Source organism: Neoarius graeffei, chromosome 13 (assembly GCF_027579695.1).
Source record: "Neoarius graeffei isolate fNeoGra1 chromosome 13, fNeoGra1.pri, whole genome shotgun sequence".
NCBI classification, from domain to species: Eukaryota; Metazoa; Chordata; class Actinopteri; order Siluriformes; family Ariidae; genus Neoarius; species Neoarius graeffei.
In genome coordinates this window covers 46,713,032-46,737,495 of record NC_083581.1, presented here as the reverse complement: position 1 = coordinate 46,737,495, position 24,464 = coordinate 46,713,032, and the positions used below count along the sequence as shown (strand labels likewise).

The 24,464-nt window shown below is 42.0% G+C and overlaps 1 protein-coding gene across 3 annotated transcripts in view; it reads right to left on the bottom strand.

Annotated features, from left to right (window-relative positions):
* atp1b2a (ATPase Na+/K+ transporting subunit beta 2a) overlaps positions 1-19,973 on the bottom strand; it is a 37,084-nt gene extending 17,111 nt beyond the window's left edge. Inside the window, exon 1 of one of the 3 annotated variants that reach the window (XM_060937884.1) lies at positions 19,707-19,973. In XM_060937884.1, the coding sequence (XP_060793867.1) occupies positions 19,707-19,809 (103 nt within the window). In that variant the 5' untranslated portion in view covers positions 19,810-19,973. Of the gene's footprint in view, positions 1-583; positions 1,342-19,706 lie in introns of those variants that run through there. The other 2 variants (XM_060937886.1, XM_060937885.1) reach the window with 2 other exon arrangements.
* Positions 19,974-24,464: the final 4,491 nt, after the last annotated feature.

Genomic DNA, 24,464 nt, shown 5'->3' with positions numbered 1-24,464 from the left:
CTGCATCACTCGATATAGCCTATTCTTAATAATACAAAAAATATGGGAAGGAAAGCATAATGTTAGGCAGGAGGACTTGGCCACCAATTACTTTCACTTGGGCAAAAGTTTGTCTCAGAGGCTCATCACGTGTCTGCACCAATGGGAAATCCCCTAAGGGATTCCCCAGAGAGGGAGGAGGGCTCTCCCCACTCTCCGTGTCATCATGATGTGGAGCTGATGCAGAAGGCTCTGGGACTGCCTCCCCAGCTAACGTTGTGGTGGGATTCCCCCGTGATGTACTACTGCAGGGGCCACCCACTACTAACTGTCTCATTAATGCTTTAAACCCCAGCCAATCTGTTCTCAGGATCAGTGGGTGGGTGAGGCTTGGACTCATTGCTGCCTCCACACTATGTTTTACTCCTTGGAAGTGAATAGTGATGGGCATTAGCGGATATTTGTGAATGTCCCTGTGCACACATCTGACCTTCACCAATCGTGTATTTTCTAGTACCCCACATTGAATCAGGCTTTGATGTATGGAGGTCTGATTACAACCAGAATCCACCAAAGCCTGATGTGTACCCCCTTGAATACTCACAATGATTCTCTATGCTCCTCCTTGATCAAGGGAAGCCTGTGGTGTGTCAGGAATGTGAATCAGTAGCCCCGCCTCCTTGCGGAAGCACTGATTCCTCGCCTTCCCTCTGTGCTGACAGATCTGCCCGGGCTCACTCCCGGTTCTGGTAGGCATGAATGAGTCCACCTGTGGAGAGAGAGAGGGGGCTAACAGTGGCACAGACACAGAAGGAGAAGGGAGAGAAGAAACATGAGGACAGACATTAGTGCAGGGAGCGGGTTTCAGGGGAATTGGCCCCTGTTTCTGTGGGTCTGGGGTAGGGGAGGGGAGAAGAGAAGAGAGAGCGAGAGAAAGAGGGAGAGGGAGGGGAGAAAGTGAAAGTGTGAGAGAGAGGACAAGAAGCTGCGGGAGAGTGCATGCTCCTGGAAACGCCATCAGGTGGTCCTCAGCCAGCCAGACCACCTCCTCCAGTGAAGCTGCTCTGTGATACTGGATCCATGTTGATGTCACACTTGGCAGCTGGGTGACAAACTACTCCAGTGTCACTTGCTCAATGATGGTCTCGACATCACACTCGCCTGCCAGCAGTCACTGTCGGCAGCTGTCCCGAAGCTGTTGCATGAACGCAAACAGTCAGCCCACTTCACCATATGCCAGTGAGTGGAACCACTGGTGCTGCTCTTCTGGGACGTGGCTGACTCACTGCGGGATGGCCTGTTTCAGGTTGGGGTACTCCAGCATGCTGGTGGCCAGAAGCTGCCAAACCGCGAGCTGGGCTTCCCCAGACAGAAGCAGCAATAGGCAAGCTACCCACTGTGAGTTTGGCCATGAACTTGCCTCCACGACATGCTTGAACAGCTTGAGGAAGGCTTTGGGGTCATCCTGTGGCCCCATCTTGACCAGCTGGATGGGCATGCTGAATGAATGAACAGACTTTTGTCATTGCACAGTGGGGTACAATGAAATTGTGGGAGCTCTACCCAAAACAGTGTACAGAAACAAATAATAGAATAAATAAAAAACAATAATAAAATAAATAAAGAATACAACATACAAAAATAGGTGGCATTTTCAAATGTGCAATACAAAGTTAAAACTTTTGATAATAAAAAAAAGTTCTTAAAATAGTGCAATAGTCCTTGGAGCAGGTGAAGGAGCGTGTGTGTGTGTGTGTGTGTGTGTGTGTGTGTGTGTGTGTGCGAATTTAATTGAATTGAATTGGGGGGAGGTGTCAGGGATTGTTTATGGTACGTATGGCCCAGGGGAAGAAACTGTCAGAAAGTGTTAATAGTCCAAGAAAGGTCAGCAGAGATGTGGGTGCCCAGGAACTTGAATGAGCTGAACATTTCCACACATTCTCCACTGATGAAGAGAGGGGTGGGGGTCTGTTCTGTTCTTCCTGATGTCAGTGATGAGTTCCTTTGTTTTTTTGCTGTTCAGTCAGAGGTTGTTTCCTGAGCACCAGGTGATCAATTTTTCCACTTCATCCCTGTATGCAGTCTCATCTTCATCGGAGATGAGCCCAACCATGGTTGTATCACCTGCAAACTTGTTGATGGTGTTGGTGGGGTGGGACAGAGTGCAGTCGTATGTGTAAAGTGTGTAGAGTAGAGGGCTCAGCACACAGCCCTGTGGAGAGCCTGTGCTGAGTGTGAGGGTGGAGGAGAGGTGGGGGCCAAGTCTGACAGATTGTGACCGGTTGGTGAGGAAGCCTTTTATCCATACACAGGCGGGGGAGGGGGTTTGTAGGTCAGACATTTTGCTGACTAATATGTCCAGGATGATGGTATTGTACGCTGAGTTATAGTCCACAAAGAGCATCCTCACATAGCTCTTCTGATATTCAAAGTGGCTCAGTGCTGTGTGAATTGCTATGGCAATGGCATTCTCCATCGATCAGTTTGCCCTGTAGGCAAACTGGTGGAAGTTGAAGGAGGGAGGACAGCAGGCTCTGATGTGTTGTGAGACCAGCCTCTCAAAGCATTTCATGACTACAGATGTGAGAGCTATGGGTCTGTTGTCACTGAGACTGTTGATGGCTGTTTTCTTGGGTATGGGGATGATGGTGGCAGACTTCAGGCAGAATGGGATGGTAGCATGTGTCAGAGAAAGGTTGATGATCTCAGTGAGGATTCCTGACAGCTGGTCTGTGCATGCTTTGAGCACCTTCCCTGGTACGCCATCAGGTCTAGTAGCTTTCCTTGGGTTCACTTCATGTTCCTGAAGGGAGAGCGTGTGGGTGTTGGGGTTGGAGGGAGGCAGTGTGTTTGCATATCTGTGAACCTCGAAGCAGGCAAAGAAGCTGTTCAGCTCCTCCACTAGCATGGCGCTACCACTGGCAGTCGCTGGGGTATGGCCTTTGTAATTGGTGATGGCCTGGATGCCCTGCCACATCTGCTGCGGGTTGTTGTCAATGAGATGGCCATCAATCTTCTTCCTGTAGGTGTCTTTGGTGCGTTGTATACCTCTCCTCAGGTTGGCTCTTGCAGTGCTGTACAGTGAGCTGTCTCCCGACCTGAAGGCAGAGTTGCATGCTCTAATCAGAGCCTGGACTTCACACATCATCCAGGATTTCTGGTTAGGAAAAATCTGGATGCGTTTATTCACTGTGATGTTCTCCATACAGCTCTTGATGTAAAATAGGAGAGTCTCTGTGTATTCCTCCAGATCGTGCTGTTCAAATACACTCCAATCTGTACATGCAAAGCAGTCCTGTAGTTGAGGGAATCCATTTTTAGGCCAGGTTCTGACTGTCCGAGTACTTGGCTTTGTTTGCCTTCTGAGGGGAGTATAAGCTGGGATGAGGAGCAGCGAAAGGTGATCTGACTGTTTAAGGTGAGGCAGAGGAGTCGCTCTATAAGCATGCTTAATGCTGGAATAGACGTGATCAAGTGTGTTTTATCCCCTGGTAAGACACTTGACATGCTGGTGGAATTTGGGGAGCACTGTCTTTAAGCATGCTTGATTAAAGTCCCCGGCGATGATGTGGACACCATAGGGATGAACCCTCTGATGTTCATTTATAATGTGCAGAAGGTGGCTAAGAGCTGTGCTAACTTTATCATCAGGTGAGATGTAAACAGCAGTGATGACGACTGCTGTTAGCTCACGTGGAGGAAACCCACAGAAACACGAGGAGAACATGCAAACTCCACACAGAAAGGCACCCGTTAGCTGTGAAGTTCAAACCCAGAACCTTCTTGCTGTGAGGCAACGGTGCTAACCACTGCGCTGCCCAGTCATCTGCTTTCAAACCAAGAACAACAAATTGGATTCTGGGAAGGGTGAGTCAGCCCCCTTTAAGCAGGGAAACTAATCAGACAGACAACAAAAGAAGTTGTTCAAACAGTGTGCAGGTGCTCCCTGGTGGTCGCAGGGAAATATCAAATGTAGACAAGACATTTTTGTTGTTATATTCATTGTAGTCGTAATTGGAAACCTAAAATGTTTTGTAATGGCTCAATAATGCAATCATAAACTATAACACCTAAAAATAAAATAAATAACCATGAAAAAAAAGTTTCTTAAAAAAGTAAACACCGGGGTGTCAAAGACTTTTGCACTTTATCTATTGTAAAATCTAGTGGAAAGCCTTCCCAAAAGAGTGGAGCTTATTACAATAGCAGTAGGGAACTAAATCTGGAATGGGATGTTCTATAAGCACATGTGAGTGTGATGGACAGGTATCCATATATTTTTGTTCATATAGTGTTCATTACCAAGAGACGAACACTGTATGAAGAGATGGAAAGAATAAAGGTGCATAACTGGGTCACATATGCACACACACACACACACACACACACACACACACACACACACACACACACACACAGAGGCACACACACACAAAACCACAGAAAGTACACACTGACACAAAAGCATACATTTACTCAGGAATTGGAAGCTTCCAGAGCATACTGTAAAAAAAAGGGATAATAATAATAATAATAATAATAATAATAATAATAATAATAATAATAATAATAATAATTATTATTATTATTATTGTAATTTTTTTACAGTATGGTGTGGAAGCTTCCAGTTCCTGAGTAGATGTATGCTTTTGTGTCAATGTGTACTTTCTGGGGTTTTGTGGGTGGGTGGGTGGGTGTGTGCGTGCGTGTGTGTGACCCAGTTATGCACCTTTATTCTCTCCATCTCTTTATTATAGCACTGAGCAAATGTCAGAACAGCATATCTGTAATCTTCTTTTAATTAATCTCTCTCTCTCTCTCTCTCTCTCTCTCTCTCTCTCTATATATATATATATATATATATATATATATATATATATATATATATATATACATACATTCACTGGATATGAGCAATCACACACTTTAATTGGCTACTCTCCTACTAGGCTATTAGCTCATATACTGTGAGTAGAGAAAACCAAAATGGCAGAGCGTGTTGCTGAACCAACCAAGGATGAAATAAAAACTCTACTTGAAAACAAAACCCAAAAATATACAAAAAATAAGCAACAAAATATAAAATAAAAGTATTTGATGGTAAGAATGAATCTTTTTTATTTTTCAAGAATTATTATTATAGCATTTTTCACAAATTGCTACTGTCTGTCAGTCCTGCGCGCTGTGGTGTGTGCACCTGAAGGTGTGCCTCGAGTCGCGCGCACACCGAGTGGACTCCAGCACGTATGCTGTGAACAAGGTGCACCTGAACTCAGTTAGAGAACATTGTGTTTGCTTATTTAAGGACTGCGCTGATGCAAATGCATCGTGAAGTATACGCTACGTTAAGTACGCCTTACCGAGCCTTTCCCCCCGTGTTCTTGTTTTCCTGATTTCTTGATTCTTCTGCCTGTTTCTTGTTCGCGTCCGAGTTTTGCCTTTGATGTACTGTTTGCGCCTCAACCGACCTGTTTGCCTGTTTTCATGTTTCTGATCTTGCCTGCCGATTTGGACTATTTGCCTTTGTGTGTATCTGTATTTATACTGTATATGCACTTTATTAAACTGAACACTTCTGTACATACAGTACATCTGCCTCCCTTGCGTACCTGACACTGTCATTTCGCCAGTTTGTTTACATTCTAAGCAGAAATGATTATGTGGGATGTTTTGTATAAAGTTTTTATTTATCGAATTTGCAAAAATGCTCTGTTTCTCAAAATCCAGTGAATGTGGATAGAATAAAACAGTTATTCCACTCAATCTCATTGTACATGGCTTATAGCCAACTTGGTGCTATGTGCCTCATTAGCTATCAGCTCATGTACAACTTGAGTTTGTGGAATAACTGTTATTTATACATACATATATATATATATATATATATATATATATATATATATATATATATATATATATATATATACACACACACACACACACACACACACATACATACATACATACATACATACATACATACATACATACACACACACACACGTGGGGGTGGGGGTGTATGTATGTACCAGTATGAAAAATTTATAGCACAATTAGAGTGACCAAAATTATCATTGTTATCAGTATTATCATGGTATTGTTTAAATGTGCTAAAAAAAGGTACTGACACACAAACTGAAATAATTTCCCCAAGATTTATATCGAAAACCACAAACAAAATTAGAAGCACTAAGCAAATTTGTTTGTATAAAATAATAATATTTATATAATAATAATAATAATAATAATAATAATAATAATAATATTAGGACTATCACTAACAACTATTTTTCCATTGATTAATCTATAAACTATTTTACAGAATTGTGAAATAATAAGCAGTACTCTCTCTTCTGAGATAATGGGGCATGTCTGCTCTAGGCACTGAAACCACGCCCAATCGTGGGAAAGGTGCAGCCTCCAATAATATCTGAGTGCAGAGTCACTGAGCCATAGTTTTAGGCCAGTGGCGTTCAGTGCATGCGCTGGCACTTTTTTGGTTTATCTCAGGAACTGTTAGACTAATCAGCATTTCAGTCATTTTAGGCTTAGGGTTTGGGTTAGGTTACGGTTAAGGCATTGTAAATCTGCAGATTAGGGTTGATTTAACCATGCGATAGCCTCTGAAAGGCTAAATAACAACATGAGACCAATATTTACAACCATGAAAAGCAAGTGAAGCTAAACTCTCTCTCTCTTCATTACCACACGTGAGAAAAGTGGCATCCAACTCTGTGCTAGTCTGTCTCTGACATACAAAAAACAGCAAAAAATAAACCAGCTAAATTATGTCTTACCTTTCCTCTGTAGAGCTGGTGTTTCAATCAAACTATATAAGTTTGTTTTTAGATATTACAGCTGGAGAAGCACAAGGGCACTTTGAACTGCACAAAAACTTCCATCCGTAACCACTTATCCTGTGAAGGGTTGCAGGCAAGTTGGAGCCTATCCCAGCTGACTATGGGCAAGAGGCAGGGTACACCCTGGACAAGTACCCAGGTCATCACAGGGCTGACACCTAGAGTAAAACACCAATTCACACTCAATTTAGAGCCACCAGTTAGCCTAACCTGCATGTCTTTGGACTGTGGGGGAAACCAGAGCACCTGGAGGAAACCCACGCAAACACAGGAAGAACATGCAATCTCCACACAGAAAGGCCCCTGTCGGCCACTGGGCTCAAACCCAGAACCTTCTTGCTGTGAGGCAACAGTGCTAACTACTATACCACTGTGCCGGCTGCACAAAAACTTGTGTGGTTCAAACATGAACAACACAAAAACTTGTCCAATCACACACAAAAAAAATCATAAAAACGATGTTTTTTTTCTGTCAAAGTTCACCAATCCATGAATGAATCCATGTAGCAACGCAGCACCAAAACGGAGCACACCCGTATTGTGACTAAACTTGAAAAATGGCAGCACAAGTTTAGATTAACAAAAGCAATAGATTTTAAAAAAACCCAATATTTTCTTTAATCACTGAACTAAAGTTGTTCCATGGAAATAAGTGTTCATTTTCCAAACGTTTGATTATATACTGTATGGCCTGAAAATGCAAACACAGTATTTCAGAAACTCAACCTTTGTTATTCTTTTTATTATGTTAGTATTCAACTCCACTGTCACAATAAATAAAACTATGCAGTCATATTTGTGTAAAATCCTGTAATATTACTCTACTTTGTTAGTCGACATATTTCTTTGGCTTCTGCCAGTTCCATATCCTTTAGCTTATAAACAAACGCACATACACAGCTGTCCATGAGGGGAGCTCAAAGCACAACATGTATTTACAACGGTAGCATAAAAGTGAATTACACTCCCCAACAAACAATTTTGGCATAATAGGGCATTACAATTTGAAATGGTAATACAACCCCAAATTACAAAAAGTTGAGACGGAATGGAAAATGCAAATAACAAAAGAAAGCAGTGATTTCTTTTTTGGGGGCTTTTTCCACCTTTATTGGATAGGACAGTGTAGAGACAGGAAATGAGCAGGAGAGAGACGGGGAGGGCTCGGGAAATGACCTCGGGTCAGAATCAAACCCAGGTCCCCGGATTTATGGTATGGCGCCTTATCCACCTGAGCCATGATGCCCCAAAAAGCAGTGATTTCTAAATTTACTTTGACTTGTACTTCATTGCAGACAATATGAACTCAAGATATTTCATGTTTTGCCTGGTCAAATTCATCTCATTCTCATCTCATCTCATTACCTCTAGCCGCTTTATCCTGTTCTACAGGGTCGCAGGCAAGCTGGAGCCTATCCCAGCTGACTACGGGCGAAAGGCGGGGTACACCCTGGACAAGTCGCCAGGTCATCACAGGGCTGACACATAGACACAGACAACCATTCACACTCACACTCACACCTACGGTCAATTTAGAGTCACCAGTTAACCTAACCTGCATGTTTTTGGACTGTGGGGGAAACCGGAGCACCCGGAGGAAACCCACGCGGACACGGGGAGAACATGCAAACTCCACACAGAAAGGCCCTCGCCGGCCACGGGGCTCGAACCCGGACCTTCTTGCTGTGAGGTGACAGCGCTAACCACTACACCACCGTGCCGCCCTGGTCAAATTCATTTAATTTATTAATAGACATTCATTCCTGTGTTTCAGGCCTGCAACACATTCCAAAAAAAGTTAGGACAGGGACATTTAGGGCTAGTAATGAGGTAAAACAATTAAATAATGATGTGATTTGAAACATGTCAACAGCTAACTGTAATCATGATTTGGTACAAAATCAGTATCCAGGAAAGGCCTAGTCTTTGAGGAGCAAAGATGGGCCAAGGATCTCCAGTTTGTCAACAGATGCATGAGAAAATTATTGAAATGTTGAAAAACAAAGTTACTCAATGAAAGATATGAAGGGCAGAGTCCTGCACTGGGTTGGGTACCCGTGAAAAAGCTGTTGTAATGGGTAAATTTGAAAAAAATATAAATTCATGGGTACAGGCACGGGTAAAAAAAAAATGAACTAAATGCAGGCGGGTAGCAGGTGAGAGCAAAAATACTCTTTTTGTATTTCAAAATAAAACAGAAATGAATAAGATGTGGGCGGCACGGTGGTGTAGTGGTTAGTGCTGTCGCCTCACAGCAAGAAGGTCCGGGTTCGAGCCCCGTGGCCGGCGAGGGTCTTTCTGTGTGGAGTTTGCATGTTGTCCGCGTGGGTCCCCTCCGAGTACTCCGGTTTCCCCCACAGTCCAAAGACATGCAGTTAGGTTAACTGGTGACTCTAAATTGACCGTGGGTGTGAATGTGTGTCAGCCCTGTGATGACCTGGAGACTTGTCCAGGGTGTACCTCGCCTGTAGTCAGCTAGGATAGGCTGCAGCTTGCCTGTGACCCTGTAGAACAGGATAAAGCGGCTACAGATAATGAGATGAGATGAACAAGATGCGCAGTATTTGAACATCTAAATCATGATTATCAAGCCAAAATGTTTATTATTGTGAAAGTCAATGATACAACCTTTGACCCCTCACGTCACTGATGCGTCAGTGATTTCTTTGATGCTATCTCTGAGTGTTTCATAAATATGGATGCAGTAAAAGCAAAACTGGCTAATGGGGCTTATCAAATTGTGGAAAACCAGTCTTTGACAGCAAAGTTGGTCGTTTGGAAGAAGTGTGGTTTGATCAGGGACAATGAAAGTAATGTTATCAGTGGCTTTGCAGCTTGTAAAAACTGCCAAAAAGTTTTGCTGTTTGATAGCCGCAAGCTGTGCACATTGTCATTGAGGAAGCACTTTGACAGCTGCAGGAGCACAAGTGCTGCCACAGTTGACAGGTACTTGACCAAAAGCTCAACATATAAACCACCAAAACAGGAGGACAAGGAGGCTATAATGCAGTTTGCCATGAAATTTGTGTGCCGGGACATTCAATCATTTGAGACTATGTGTGGCGATGGATTTTGTGAGCTGGCACAGGGTCTAATTGATATTGGGGCATGAGCTGACCCTGTGGATATGCGACAGCTTCTGCCTGATCCAACCACTGTCTCCCACAGGCTCACAAAATATGCTGAGGATATCAGGCAAAATATTATTACTGAGCCGAGGATGCAGATGACAGTGACGCTGGTTATGTGGATGGATGATTTTTAAAAAAATAATTGGTTATCTTTGTATGACATTACATTGTCAACAACAAATGGGAGCTGCAGGAACGAGTGCTTTGAATGGGAGAGCAGTTTGCATAAAACTGCAGATAACCTCAGACCAGGCATTGTGCAAGCACTATATAAATTCGGTCTTAATGAGTTCTTTTCCAAACTAGTGCATGGGACTGATCGAAGTGCAAACATTGTTGTGGCCCTCCGCACATTTACAAGGCTGAATTGTGCAGCACTCATCTTGAACACACACAGCAAATTCCCCAGTGTTGAATTAACACTTTCAGAGTTCATTTGTGTCCAACTGGACACATATAAACACAGTAGGGTGTTAAATCAACACTCTGGGTGTTAATTCAACACTGGGGATTTTGCTGTGCAGATCTGTAAAAACAAAGGCTTAACTAGCCTAGCTTAGGTTTCAATCACAAACAATTATCGAGAACTGCAATCACTGACTCCAAAAAATCCCTTAAAAGGACTTTATTTTATGAGCTAAAAGCAGCTTTACTTGAGTCTTTACTCCATAAGCACTATTGTCATGGCTACTCATTATCACGTTCACACGCTTTGGCGCTCTGAGCATGCGTACGTGCAGCACAATTAGGACTAATTACCATGCACCTGTTCCAAATTAGAGCACAATCACAGCACATGCTAATAAGGACTCCCTAAACACACAGACTTTGCGAAGTATACACACTGTATGTTGTGTCTCACGTTACCAAGCCTTTGTGCTGTGTGTTGCTTCACTGATTTTGACTCGGTATTGTATTTTGGACTTTGCCTTTGTGATTACCTCTGATATTCTGTTTATGTCTCGCTTGACCATTGCCTGTTCCACGATCCTGTATTTGTCTTATGTTTTTGAACTGTTTACCTGCTCCGTTTTCAAATAAACTCTCTTCCTGCAATTACATCTTTTATCTGCCTTCATTATATGACACTCATAAACATAAGATACGCTCTATCAAAGACAAACTTCATATCCTGGACCGTCTAAAGCATGGTGAGAAGCAACAAATTTGTCTAAAGCAGCATTTCTCAACCTTTTTTCAGTCACGGCACCCTTCAGAAGTATGCAAATTCTCAAGGCACCCCCATATAAAATATACGCAGTCATGCTGACCATATGCTGACCCCAGCAGTGATGTTGTGACATGGGAAAGGGGGCCATGAGACAAATTTTGATGATGCATGAGGTGGCGATGATCTGCATTAGTGTAACTATCATTTTTTGGAATTTTAATTCATTTTATTTATTTCAATGTTAGAATATATAATTTTTTGACAGCACCCCTAACGAAGCCAGACGGCACCCCGGTTGAGAAAGGCTGGTCTAAAGGATTATTTTGTCTTTTTAAGCAAAAGAAAAAGAGCTCTGAGACTTTGTCCATAACTGCAATCAACATGATGGGCTGAAAAGAAAGCTGTGGCAAGCAAACAATGGCAAGTGTGACTTATTTCTGTTACTTAAGAGTGATTTATTTCTGTTAATTCATAAATATGTAAGTGAATTAAGCATAAATATAAATTAAACACAGTTGGGCTTGTTTTACATAAGAGTGAGTGTTTGGTGTGACAAGTGGGTCCATTTCAGTATTATGATCTTTTCGTTATAACGAACTATTTGGACGTCACCCAAGGAGTTCATTATAGCAGGGTTGCAGTGTGTCAATTTTGAAAAAAACAACAAAATTCATGAGGTAAAATGTCAAACAAAGTACTCTTGTATTATTTTGAGTGCAATGCACACTGAAAAAAATGAACTCACTCTGTTGCTGGTGTTATAGAATCCTCTTTTGTTGGATTAACCAAACAAAGTCGCTTTTTAAGGTGTAATTAAGTCAGTTGCTTTATTTCAATTATGATTAAGACTTCTTTATATTAACTCAACAACGTCATTAAATCAATACAACCTTTCTAAATAAAACACATATTACATTCAGCGTTAACAACGTTTGTCCTTCTGTTGATGCCGTACTTCCTTGAGTTCCTTCAGAGAAATTTGCTGTGCAATGATGTTCCGCCATTTTGCCTTAGGACAGTTCCTATTATGTCCTTGGCAGATCATTTATGGTTACGATGGTCAACTGTAGGTTCATGTAACTGAAAATTGTGTATTTCTGAACTGTTGTGTGTAAAGAAACTAAATATTCAGTTTAACTGAAATTGTTGAAATCAATATACACGGCTGAATAAATGCAGGTTTATTTTGAAAATGGTGTTTCCTTCTACAGCTTATTTACTTGGATTTACACAAGAATACTGTGTTTTGTGTGAATTTACATAACACTGTTATGTCAAGTGTGGTTCCACGCAACTGTGTTACTTTAAAGTAACCCTAGGCTGACACTTGCATGACTTTTGGCCACGATTTTGTCGTGGCAAGTCGTGCCATTTTGGGGCACGAACTGGGAGGCTCCCGCACTGTTCACGACTAGTTCACGCATAGTTCACGACGAGTTCACGAATGCGTGCCCGTCCACATTCACGAACTGGCACGACGAGTTCACACATAGTTTGCGCATAGTTTACGCACTTCCCGCATTGGCACGACGAGTTTGCGCAATTCGGATGGTGTCGTGCCGACTTGGGCACGCCTGTGTCATGCACAACCTCATCCTCATCAGATACCCACACGCAATTTCAGAAGTGGACCGTGAAGATCCGGACACACATGATCTGATCCCTGGTGGATGGAGGACTGACCGACACCTGCAGGGGCTGCTGCCTCTAACCGGCCATCATACCCAGAAGGATGCAAAGGATCAGCGAGACTGCCTGTCACATTACTACATGTCCCCTGCTGGTGCTGTCCCTTGGCAAGAAAGAATGGTAGTAGCTTCATGAGCTGCATCCACAGTTGTTCCATTTTTGAAATAAAAGAAACGAAACTCCCCCCCACCAAAAATAAAAGTCATGAAGGAATAGAAAATAAAAGACATTAAAGAAAAAAGCAAGAAAAAAAATTGTGAATGGCGAGAAGTGTCTGGGAAGCCCTATATATACCCCCGCACCGACGCAAGCGCCACTGTCGTGCAGTAGTCGTGAACTGCTCATGAACTCGTCGTGAACTGCTTGTGCCATGCGCAAACTGTTCGTGAAGTGCGTAAACTAGTCGTGAACTGCTTGTGCCATTAATGCGTGACCGTGTCAGTGGGAAGGCACGGCCACGCTGCGACGCGCACCAATTCGTGAACATGTCGTGAACTACTCGTGAACTCGACGTGAGCTGTTCGTGAACTATTCATGGCAGTTCGTGACAGTCGTGGCATGGCGCGCACTTCCACGCACTGGCACGCATCCTCCCGCATCGTCCCGACGAGTTCACGACGAGATCACGAACAGTTTGCGCATAGTTCACGACCCGGTCGCGAAATTTTGTTGTGACCAAAATTTTGAACATTTCAAAATTCTCGTCACATGGCACGCAGTCACGACGGGTTTACGCACACTTCACGCCAGTTTACGACTAGTTTGCGCACTGGCACGACTCGAGTCGTGCCAATGCGTGCCACGGAATCGTGCAAGTGTCAGCCTAGCCTAAGGCTACATCCACACGACAACGGCAACGAGATTTTTTTTTATCGGGTAAAAAAAATATTGCGTCCACATGGGCAACGGATCAGTAAAATATCAGGTACATATGGCAACGCAACGCTTGCTGAAAACGATGCAATACACATGCCACACCTCTACGTGCGCTGTAAGACGGTCCCATCGGAGACACCAGAACAATAGAAGAAGTAGGACGCATGTGCATAAACCCCTTCTTCTACCCGGCGTGAAGCACTGACAGGAACAAACACACAACAACAAGAAGAAGATGGCTGTGACTACGCAAGGAAATCGTGCCTTCTGTGTGTACAAATTAGTTTTATTAGTGTGCATAGTTTTATATAACTTAATTTTCTTATTGTGTGTGAACATTTTGAAAAGCATTTTTATATAATTTATATAACTTTTTATATTGTGTGAACATTTTGAAAAGCAGTCTTATCCAATAAAAAAAAAAGAAATTCAAGAAATGGTTCAGTTACTTGTTTATTTAAAAGAAAAGCTGTTGTTGTTACGAATGATGCGTGCGAGAGTGCTGCTTGTTCTAGTCATGTGGTTGTGACGTCATCGTAAACAAATCCGTTCTACTCATCCAGACGACTTCGCAACGGCGCCGTTGCCAGATTTTTCCACTCTGGAACCCGTTCTCAAAAAATATCGTTTTGGGGCACCCAAAACGCCGGTGCCGTGTGGACGCCAGGCCGAAACGATAAAAATTTTCATCAGATTCACCTGAATCCGTTGCCGTGTGGACAGGGCCTAAATTAGCTTGACTGTGTTTTACTTATCTGTGAAAGGTTAATTGATTGAATTGAACAGCATTAATTTGATTCAACATAAGAGTATTTAATACAGATGAACTAAGCAAGTTACTTTGAATATACTCAACTCACTCGTATATGATTTACTGCATTTTATTGAGCTCAAATTAAAGAATACAGTATCTTAGAAGCTATGCAACACAGTTTCTTGGAACCACTTGACATAACTTTTTTAATTAAATCCAACAGAATATTTTTTTGAGTGCAGGTCAACAATGATTTACAAATAATTTCTTTCAGTTTTAATTTAATTTTCAAAATACTGTCCCAACTTTTTGTGATTTGGGGTTTTATTAACCTTCGGGAATTTTACCACAGTTTGCCATGAAACTGGTAACCATTTCATCCTTAATATATATACAATCCCTTCACAATTATTGGCAACCCTTGTAAAGATTAGTAAACCATTAGAAAAAAATCCATCTTCTGAAGTAGCTTCATGTCACACTAAAAAAATGAGAAAAATCAAACCTTTAATTGAAATAAATTTATTTAGAGAAAAACAAATGCCTCATCAAGAAATAATTATTTTCAACAAAAACGTGCCACTATTATTGGCACCCCTGGAAATGATAGTGAACACAATGTAACTGAAGCATGTTTCCCATTTAAATTGTACATTTTTAAGTTGATTGGAGTGTGGAGGAATTTTCAAGCTGTAATCCATGACTTCCTGATTAAATGGGGCACAAATATGAGGTGACACAGAGGTCAAATTCCCTTAGTCATCCATCAACATGAGAAAAATAAGAGAACATACAAACCAAATGAGGGAGAAGTATGTTGGCCTTCATAAGTTAGGGAATGTTTGTTAAAAAAAAAAAACTACTCACCTTAAAATGTACGTATATTTCTACTGTTAGGGCAATAATAAAAACTGGAGACCAACTGAAACTGTTACAAACTTGCCTGGAAGAGGACCCGAGTTTATTTTGACCCCAAGCACAGTCAGGAGAATGGGAAGAGAGGGGGGAAAATCCCCAAGGGTCACTGTTGGTGAATTATAAGAAAAAGTAAAATATTTTTTTAAAAAGTCCCCAAAACCACCATCAGATGCCATCTCCATGCCAACTATTTGGAAGGTTTGCCAGAAAAAAGCCTTTTCTGTCAGTTAACCACAAACGTACCGTAAGCACCTGAAGTTTGTGAAACACTTCTACAGCTTTGACTGGAACCGTGTTCTATTATCTGTTGTAACAAAATTTGCGCTTTTGTTAATAAACACTCAAGGTGGCTTTGGCGTAAAAGTAAGGATGGCTATACTGAAAAGAACCAAATTCGAACTGCAAGATATGGTGGAAGTTCTGTGATGTTTTGGGGCTGTTTTTCTTCCCACAGCCCTGGAAACCTTGTTCGGGTACATGGCATCATGGACTCCATAAAATATCAAGACATTTTAAATCAAAATCTGGCTGCCTCTGCCAAGAAACTAAAACTGGGTCATCAGTGGATCTTCCAGCAGGACAATGATTCAAAGCATATGTCCAAATCAACACAAAAATGGTTAGCTGACCACAGAATCTAGCTTCTGCCCTGGCCATCTCAGTCCCCTGACCTGAACTCCATTGAAAACCTGTGCTTTGAACTGAAAAAAAAAAAGAGGGCCCAGGACCCTGGATGATCTGGAGAGATTGTGTAAAGAAGAATGGTCTTACATGCCCTGCTCTTTTTCTCCAACCTTATAAAATGTTAGAGGAAAAGAATCAATGTTGCATTACTGGCAAAGGGAGGTTGTACAAAGTATTAAATACGGGGTGCTGATAATAGTGGTACTGGTGTTTTTGTTGAAAATAATTATTTCTTGATGAGGAATTTGTTTTATATACATACTGAGCTCAGCCAATCAACACAATTGCATGCTGGACCTACAACCCTGATTGATTAGTGGTATAGAAAACAGATGGATGACTATACAGCAGAGTTATTATAGTTTTGAAAATTTGATTAGTTTTTATTTTTATTTTGAGGAATTGACTATCCATCCATCCAGTATCTGTAGCTGCTTATCCTGTGCAGGGTCACGGGCAAGCTGGAGCCTATCCCAGCTGACTATGGGTGAGAGACGGGGTACACCCTGGACAAGTCGCCAGATCATCGTAGGGCTGACACATAGAGACAAACAACCATTCACACTCACACCTATGGTCAATTTAGAGCCACCAATTAGCCTAACCTGCATGTCTTTGGGGGAAACCGGAGCACCCGGAGGAAACCCACACAGACACGAGGAGAACATGCAAACTCCGCACAGAAAGGCCCTCGTCTGCCGCTGGGCTCGAACCCAGGACCTTCTTGCTGTGAGGCGACAGCACTAACCACTACACCACCAGGAATTGACTAGTTTTAGTTACATTTTTTTTTCAGTTTTAGTGTTAGGTTTTCCATGTATTTCACAGCCATATATATCCCATAATAACTAGACAAGACACAAGCTGTTTACTGTAAGTAAGAGCTGAAAAAGTATTTGTTATATATATGCTTATTTCCTTTGTGTGCATTGGATTAAAACAAAAAGAAAAAGGAAAAAAGCAAAATTGATATAATTTCATGCAAAACTCAAAAAATGGGTCGGACAAAATTGTTGGCACCCTCAACTTAATATCTGGTTGCACACCCTTTGGAAAAAAAATAACTGAAATCAATCGCTTCCTATAACCATCAACAAGCTTCTTATACCTCTCAACTGGAATTTTGGACCACTCTTCTTTTGCAAATTGCTCCAGTTCTCTCATATTTGAAGGGTGCCTTATCCCAACAGCAATTTTAAGATCTCTCCACAGGTGTTCAATGGGATTCAGATCAGGACTCATTGCTGGCCACTTTAGAACCCTCCATCCATTTCTGGGTCCTTTTTGAGGTATGTTTGGGGTCATTGTCCTGCTGGAAGACCCATGACCTAGGACGCAAACCCAGCTTTCTGACACTAGGCCCTACGTTGCGACCCAAAATCCCTTGATAATCTTCAGATTTCATGATACCTTGCACACAGTCAAGGCATCCAGTGCCAGAGGCAGCAAAACAACCCCAAAACATCTTTGAACCTCCACCATATTTGACTGTAGGTATTGTGTTCTTTTCTTTGTAGGCCTCATTCAGTTTTCGGTAAACAGTAGAATGATGTGTTTTGCCAAAAAGCTCTATCTTGGTCTCATCTGTCCACAAGACGTTTTCCCAGAAGGATTTTGGCTTATTCACGTACATTTTGGCAAACTGCAGTCTAGCTTTTTTATGTCTCTGTGTCAGTAGTGGGGTCCTCCTTGGTCTTCTGCCATAGCGTTTCATTTCATTCAAATGTCGACGGATAGTTCGCGCTGACACTGATGCACCCTGAGTCTGCAGGAGAACTTGAATACATTTGTAACTTGATTGGGGCTGCTTATCCACCGTTCGGACAATCCTGCATTGCAACCTTGCATCAATTTTTCTCTTTCGTCCTCGTCCAGGGAGATTAGCTACAGTGCCATGGGTTTGGAACTTCTTGATGATGTTGTGCACCGTGGACAAAGGAACACAAAGATCTCTTGAGATGCCCTTGTAACCTTGAGACTGTTGATATTTCTCCACAATTCTGGTTCTCAAGTCCTCAGACAGCTCTCCTCTCCTCTTTCTGTCCTCCATGTTTAGTGTGGCATACACAGACACACAATGCAAAGATTGAGTCAACTTCTCTTCTTTTTATCTGGTTTCAGGTGTGATTCTTATATTGCCCACACCTGTTACCTGCCACAGGTGAGTTTAAACGAGCACCACAGGCTTGAAACTAAATAATTTACCCACAATTTTGAAAAGGTGCCAATAATTTTGTCCGGCCCATTTTTGGAGTTTTGTGTGAAATTATGCAAATTATTATTTTTTTCTCTGGTTTTTTTTTTGTATTGTTTCAACACACACAAAGGAAATAAACGTGTTTAAAAAAACATGAATAATTGCAATCATTTTCTGGGAGAAATACTTCATTTTCTGGAAAAAAAAATCTGGGGTGCCAACACTTTCGGCCATGACTGTATATTGCGTTACCGACTCGCTCACACACTCGAATACAGGCTACTGCAGTAACAGCCGGATAGTACAGACTGAGCCGAGGGTCGTTCTTTGGATTCAGCCAATCACAGCGCTGCGTATCGCACCAATCACAGCGCTGCGTATCGCACCAATCACAGCGCTGCGTATCGCACCAATCACAGCGCTGCGCACCTTATGAGGAAATGGGCTGATCCACTGTAGGAGTGTGAAAGTGTAATTTACCTGAGATACCCCGAAACAAACGTGTGAGTGTTTATCAAAGTCTATTAAAGAGATTTAGTACGTTATTTTAAGTCCCTCCTTAACACACACACACACACACACACACACACACACACACACACCTTATTTTCGTACCCTGCGGAAGGAAAACTGTTTATTATGGGATGCAGTGGGAGAAATGTGCGCACTAATGTGCCATCAATTACGGGCGCGCGCGGAGCTGCAGCTTCTTATTTCCACCATCTGTGATTTTACAGTAATCCGCATCACACACACACACACACACACACACACACACACACACACACACACACACACACACACACACAGCGCAGATGGTTCGGTTATATTCGGCTATGCTTAATGAAATAGCACGGGAAACCTCGCAGGTACATCCAGATCTTGCGCTCTTATATAAGCGACTGACTGTGTGTGTGTGTGTGAGAGAGAGAGAGAGAGAGAGAGAGAGAGAGAGAGACAGAGAGCGAGAGAGAGAGAGAGAGAGAGAGAGAGAGAGAGAGAGAGAGAGAGAGAATGACACAGACAGACAGACAGACAGACAGAGAATTACAGAGAGAGAGAATGACAGACAGACAGAGATAGAGAATGACAGAGCGAGAATGACAGACAGAGAGAATGACAGACAGAGTGACAGAGAGAGAACGAGAGAGAGAATGACAGACAGAGAGAATGACACAGACAGAGAGAGAGAGAGAGAGAGAGAGAGAGAATGACAGACAGAGAGAGAGAGAATGACAGACAGAGAGAGAATGACAGACAGAGAGAGAGAGAATGACAGAGAGAGAATGACAGACAGAGAGAGAGAGAATGACAGACAGAGAGAAAGAGAATGACAGAGAGAGAGAATAACAGACAGAGAGAGAGAATGACAGAGAGAGAATGACAGACAGAGAACGAGAGAGAGAGAGAGAGAGAGAGAGAGAGAGAGAGAGAGAGAGAGACTAACCCCAGCTACTTGCCGTCCGGCCAAGCAGCTCGTGTGTGCGGGGGTTCCAGAAGAATTCTTTCCATCCGCCAGATTCCTTTTTCTCCTCTTGCTTTGATGACATGTTTCTGCCGCAGCACCGCCTGTATAGCGCGTAGATATGAGTGTATGTATATATGAGACCTATATATATGTAAACATCTGTGTGTTTATATGCGTGAGTCAGACCGGAGCAGGGCTTCGTGCGTGTGCGCGCGCGCGTGCGTGTGTGTGTGTATATGCCGCAGCGCGCGCGATAATCCGGGTATGGTACTGCGGTAAAAGCGCACGACCACGCTGCCTGGCTCCGCCCCTTTCTACGTGATTGACAGATTGAGCTAGCCAATTGTGGAGCACCTCTCTCTCTCTCTCTCTCTCTCTCTCTCTCTCACACACACACACGCAGACACGATGCTCTGTTCTGTTAATTTTACTTCTTTTTATATCTTTCGTGAGGTGTGTGTGTGTGTGTGTGAGAGAGAGGAGGATTACTCTTCATAAAGATGTCATGTCTATCAGTAGACTATATTAATTGTGTTCTCTTGTATATTTATTTTTCTCCTTATTATTCTTCCCATTTATTTAACATCGAACTCCTCCTACAGTTTTTGTGCTGAAAACTTCCAACTGTAACGTTCGGCCCATTTCAGAGTCTGCTTGTATTTTTCTTTTTGGTATTCCACCCTTTTTTATCCCTCTCTCCGTCAATTTTTCCCCATAGACTCATCTCATCTCATTATCTGTAGCCGCTTTATCCTGTTCTACAGGGTCGCAGGCAAGCTGGAGCCTATCCCAGCTGACTACGGGCGAAAGGCGGGGTACACCCTGGACAAGTCACCAGGTCATCACAGAGCTGACACATAGACACAGACAACCATTCACACTCACATTCACACCTACGGTCAATTTAGAGTCACCAGTTAACCTAACCTGCATGTCTTTGGACTGTGGGGGAAACCGGAGCACCCGGAGGAAACCCGCGCAAATACGGGGAGAACATGCCAAGTCTGCACAGAAAGGCCCTCGCCAACCACGGGGCTCGAACCCGGACCTTGCTGTGAGGCGACAGCCACTACACCACCGTGCCGCCCCTCCTATATAATAAATTTTCAGAAATAATACCTCCCAACTTACTAGACATGTTCTGGGTAATACTCCCAAGCACTATACCTCTTTTCATAAATCTATCACTCCTGCTACTACCTCAAATGCCCTTGACTGTTTATTTTATGTCCTTTTGCTCCAATTTATATATATGTGTGTGTGTGTGTGTGTGTGTGTGTGCATATGAGTGTTTAGTCTATGTCTATTTCTTATCTAGAGTGTTTATACTGTTTATATTGTTTATTTCAATTATTCTATTTTTTATTTATTGCACTGCCTGTTTGCACCGTGGGTCAGAGAGGACTGAAATTTCATCTGTGCTGTATGTCGAGCATGCATAGCATATTTGACAATAAAGTTGACTTGACTTGCTTTCTGATTTTTCATCCCTCACTTTTCTTCCCATCCGCTTAAATTCATCTATCTACCTATCTACCTATCTATCTCATCTCATCTCATTATCTCTAGCCGCTTTATCCTGTTCTATAGGGTCGCAGGCAAGCTGGAGCCTATCCCAGCTGACTACGGGCGAAAGGCGGGGTACACCCTGGACAAGTCGCCAGGTCATCACAGGGCTGACACATAGACACAGACAACCATTCACACTCACATTCACACCTACGGTCAATTTAGAGTCACCAGTTAACCTAACCTGCATGTCTTTGGACTGTGGGGGAAACCAGAGCACCCGGAGGAAACCCACACGGACACGGGAAGAACATGCAAACTCTGCACAGAAAGGCCCTCGCTGGCCACGGGGCTCGAACCCGGACCTTTTTGCTGTGAGGCGACAGCACTAACCACTACACCACCGTGCCGCTCTGAAATTAAAACTGAAAATGATAATTAGTAAATAATCTTTGACCTGTATTGAATTCAGAACAACACAATAGCAAATTATTTGACATTTTACCTCATGAATTTTATTATTTTTTCAAAATAAACACTTATTTCAAATTTGCTTCTTGCAAAACATTTTTTAAAAAGTTGTGACAGTAAATTTACCACTTTGTAATATTTCCATTCCTTCTCACAACATTTAAAAGATGTTTAGGGACTGAAGATGCCAAGTGATGAAATGTTTCAGGTGTTGTTTTGTCCCATTCTTCCTGCAAACAGGCCTTAGGTGTGCAGCAGTAAGGGTCATATTTTTGGTTTCAAAATTCATCACACATTCTCTATTAGGGACAGAGGGGACCCTCTGCCTTCTGCAGCTATGCCTTTGTCATGTCTGCAGAATGTGGTTTTGCATTGTCTTGTTCTCGGAAAAGAGGTCATCTTGAAGGCAGCATATGTTGCTCCATAATCTCAATGTACTTTTCTGCATCACTGACAGACCCTGACTTTTGAACTTGTTGCTGGTAACAGTCTGGAGCATACGGCATCCATTTCTTCCAAAAAAAAAAAAGACCTGGAATACTGATTTGTCTGACCACAATAAACATTTCCACTGTGTGATGGTCCACCCCAGATGGAAGCTCAGAGAAGTCAACAGTGCTTATGGACACAATTAACATAAGATTTCCTTTTTGCACAACAGCATTTTAACTGGCATCTGTGGCTGTAACTCCATATTGTAGTGCTTGACAAAGCTTTGCCAAAGTAATCCTGAGCCCATGTGGTTATATCAGCTACAGATGAATGACGGTTCTTGATGCAGTGTCATCTGAGGGATCGGAGATCACAAGTGTTCAGCTTAGGCTTGTGCCCTTGCCCTTTACGCACTGAAATTTCTCCAGATTCCTTGAATTATTTAATGATATTATGCACAGTAGAGGGTAAAATATAAAAAATCCCTTCGTATCGTTCTTTGAGAAGTATTGTTTTTAAACATTTCAATAATTTTCTCATGCATTTGTTGACAAACTGGAGCTCCTTGGCCCATTTTTGCTCCTCAGAGACTAGGCCTTTCCTGGATACTGATTTTCTATGACCACTTATTATTAATATATTGCATGGCCATGCCACTGAACTAGATTAGCTTTGTAGTTATTTTCTAGGTGCCATTATACCCAACTTGTATAAAGTTTTTTTCTTTCCTTTCCTTTTGTATTGTCCATTTGTGGTATGAAATAAACTATTGTATTGTACCAAATCGTGGTTACAATCATCTGTTGACATCACCTGTTTCAAATCACATCATTATTTCATTGTTTTACCTCAATACATGCCTTAAATTTCCCATGTCCCAACTTTTTTTGGAATGTGTTGCAGGCCTGAAACACAGGAATGGATGTATATTAACAAAGTAAATGAAGTTGACCAGTCAAAACATGAGATATCTTGGGTTCATGTAGTACTTGAAACCAGTCGTGGGCTCGAGCCCAGTCTCAAGACCACTTTTTAAGGTCTTGGTCTTGTATTGGAATCAACCACATTTTTACTCAGTCTTGTCTCAGTCTCAGACACAGGGGACTCAGAATTTTATTTCATGACTGGTCCAGACCATGACTGCGAAAATATCACTAAATTACCTGTGCATTATTTGATTTATTTGTTAACATCATTACTGTGATTGGATGTAAAAAGTTCCTGCTTCAAATGTGACCAATGACGTGACTCTTTGCTAATTTGAAATTTTCTTCCTGTTAATGGCTGTCAACCCTCCCTGTGTCCTTCAAGGTGAATATACACACTGCACTCTAGTGCTGTACTGATTTGTTGATGTGCTGCCCTCTTCTGTTCATCCCCAGTGATGCAGCCATGGACTTCAAGCTACATTCACTTTCACATTACAAGCCTTATTTATGTTTATTTATTCATTTCAAATCTCCTGAATTAACACCATCAACAATGATACACAGTGTATTTACGTGGAAGCACAAGTTTTCATCACGCATGTGATTAGCTCTGGCATTCAGCAGCAACAGCTTGTCACCTGTTCATCATCATCACTCACTCACACACACACACACACACACACACACACACACACACACACACACACACACACACACAAAGAGAAAGAGAGAGACAGACAGGCAGAAAGAGAGGCAGAAAGAGAGACATAGAGAGAGATTCAGACAGAGAGAGAGGGAGAGAACTGTTCTTTTGCTTGCTAAGTTCAGTTTCTGTGCTGTGTAATAACAGTGAAGTAAAATGTCTGATTTACTGATGGTTGTGTGTTACAGTGGGCAGCGATGTCAATGCAATGCTGGATGAGTGACAATGCAGTTATTACACCTGTTATTACACCTGTTATTACATGCTGAGCACAAGTGTTATTACATTGTTGCACCACATATTCCACGTGTTATTACGTACATTATCATTATATATATATATATATATATATATATATATATATATATATATATATATATATATATATAATAACATGTTATTACATTGTTATTACCCATGTTATTACATGGTTATTATATATGTTACAATGCTTTTATGTCACTTATAACGCCTGTTATTACATTGTTATTACACCACTTAATCCCCCTGTTATTGCATTATTACACTATTACACTTGTTATTTCATTTTTATTACACATGGTATTAGTGCCTGTTATTAAATTGTTATAACATTATTATTACACCTGTTATTGTCACGTTATCATGCCTCTTTTTTCATTTTTATTACACCTGTTATTACTCCTTTTATTACATTATTACACCACATATTAC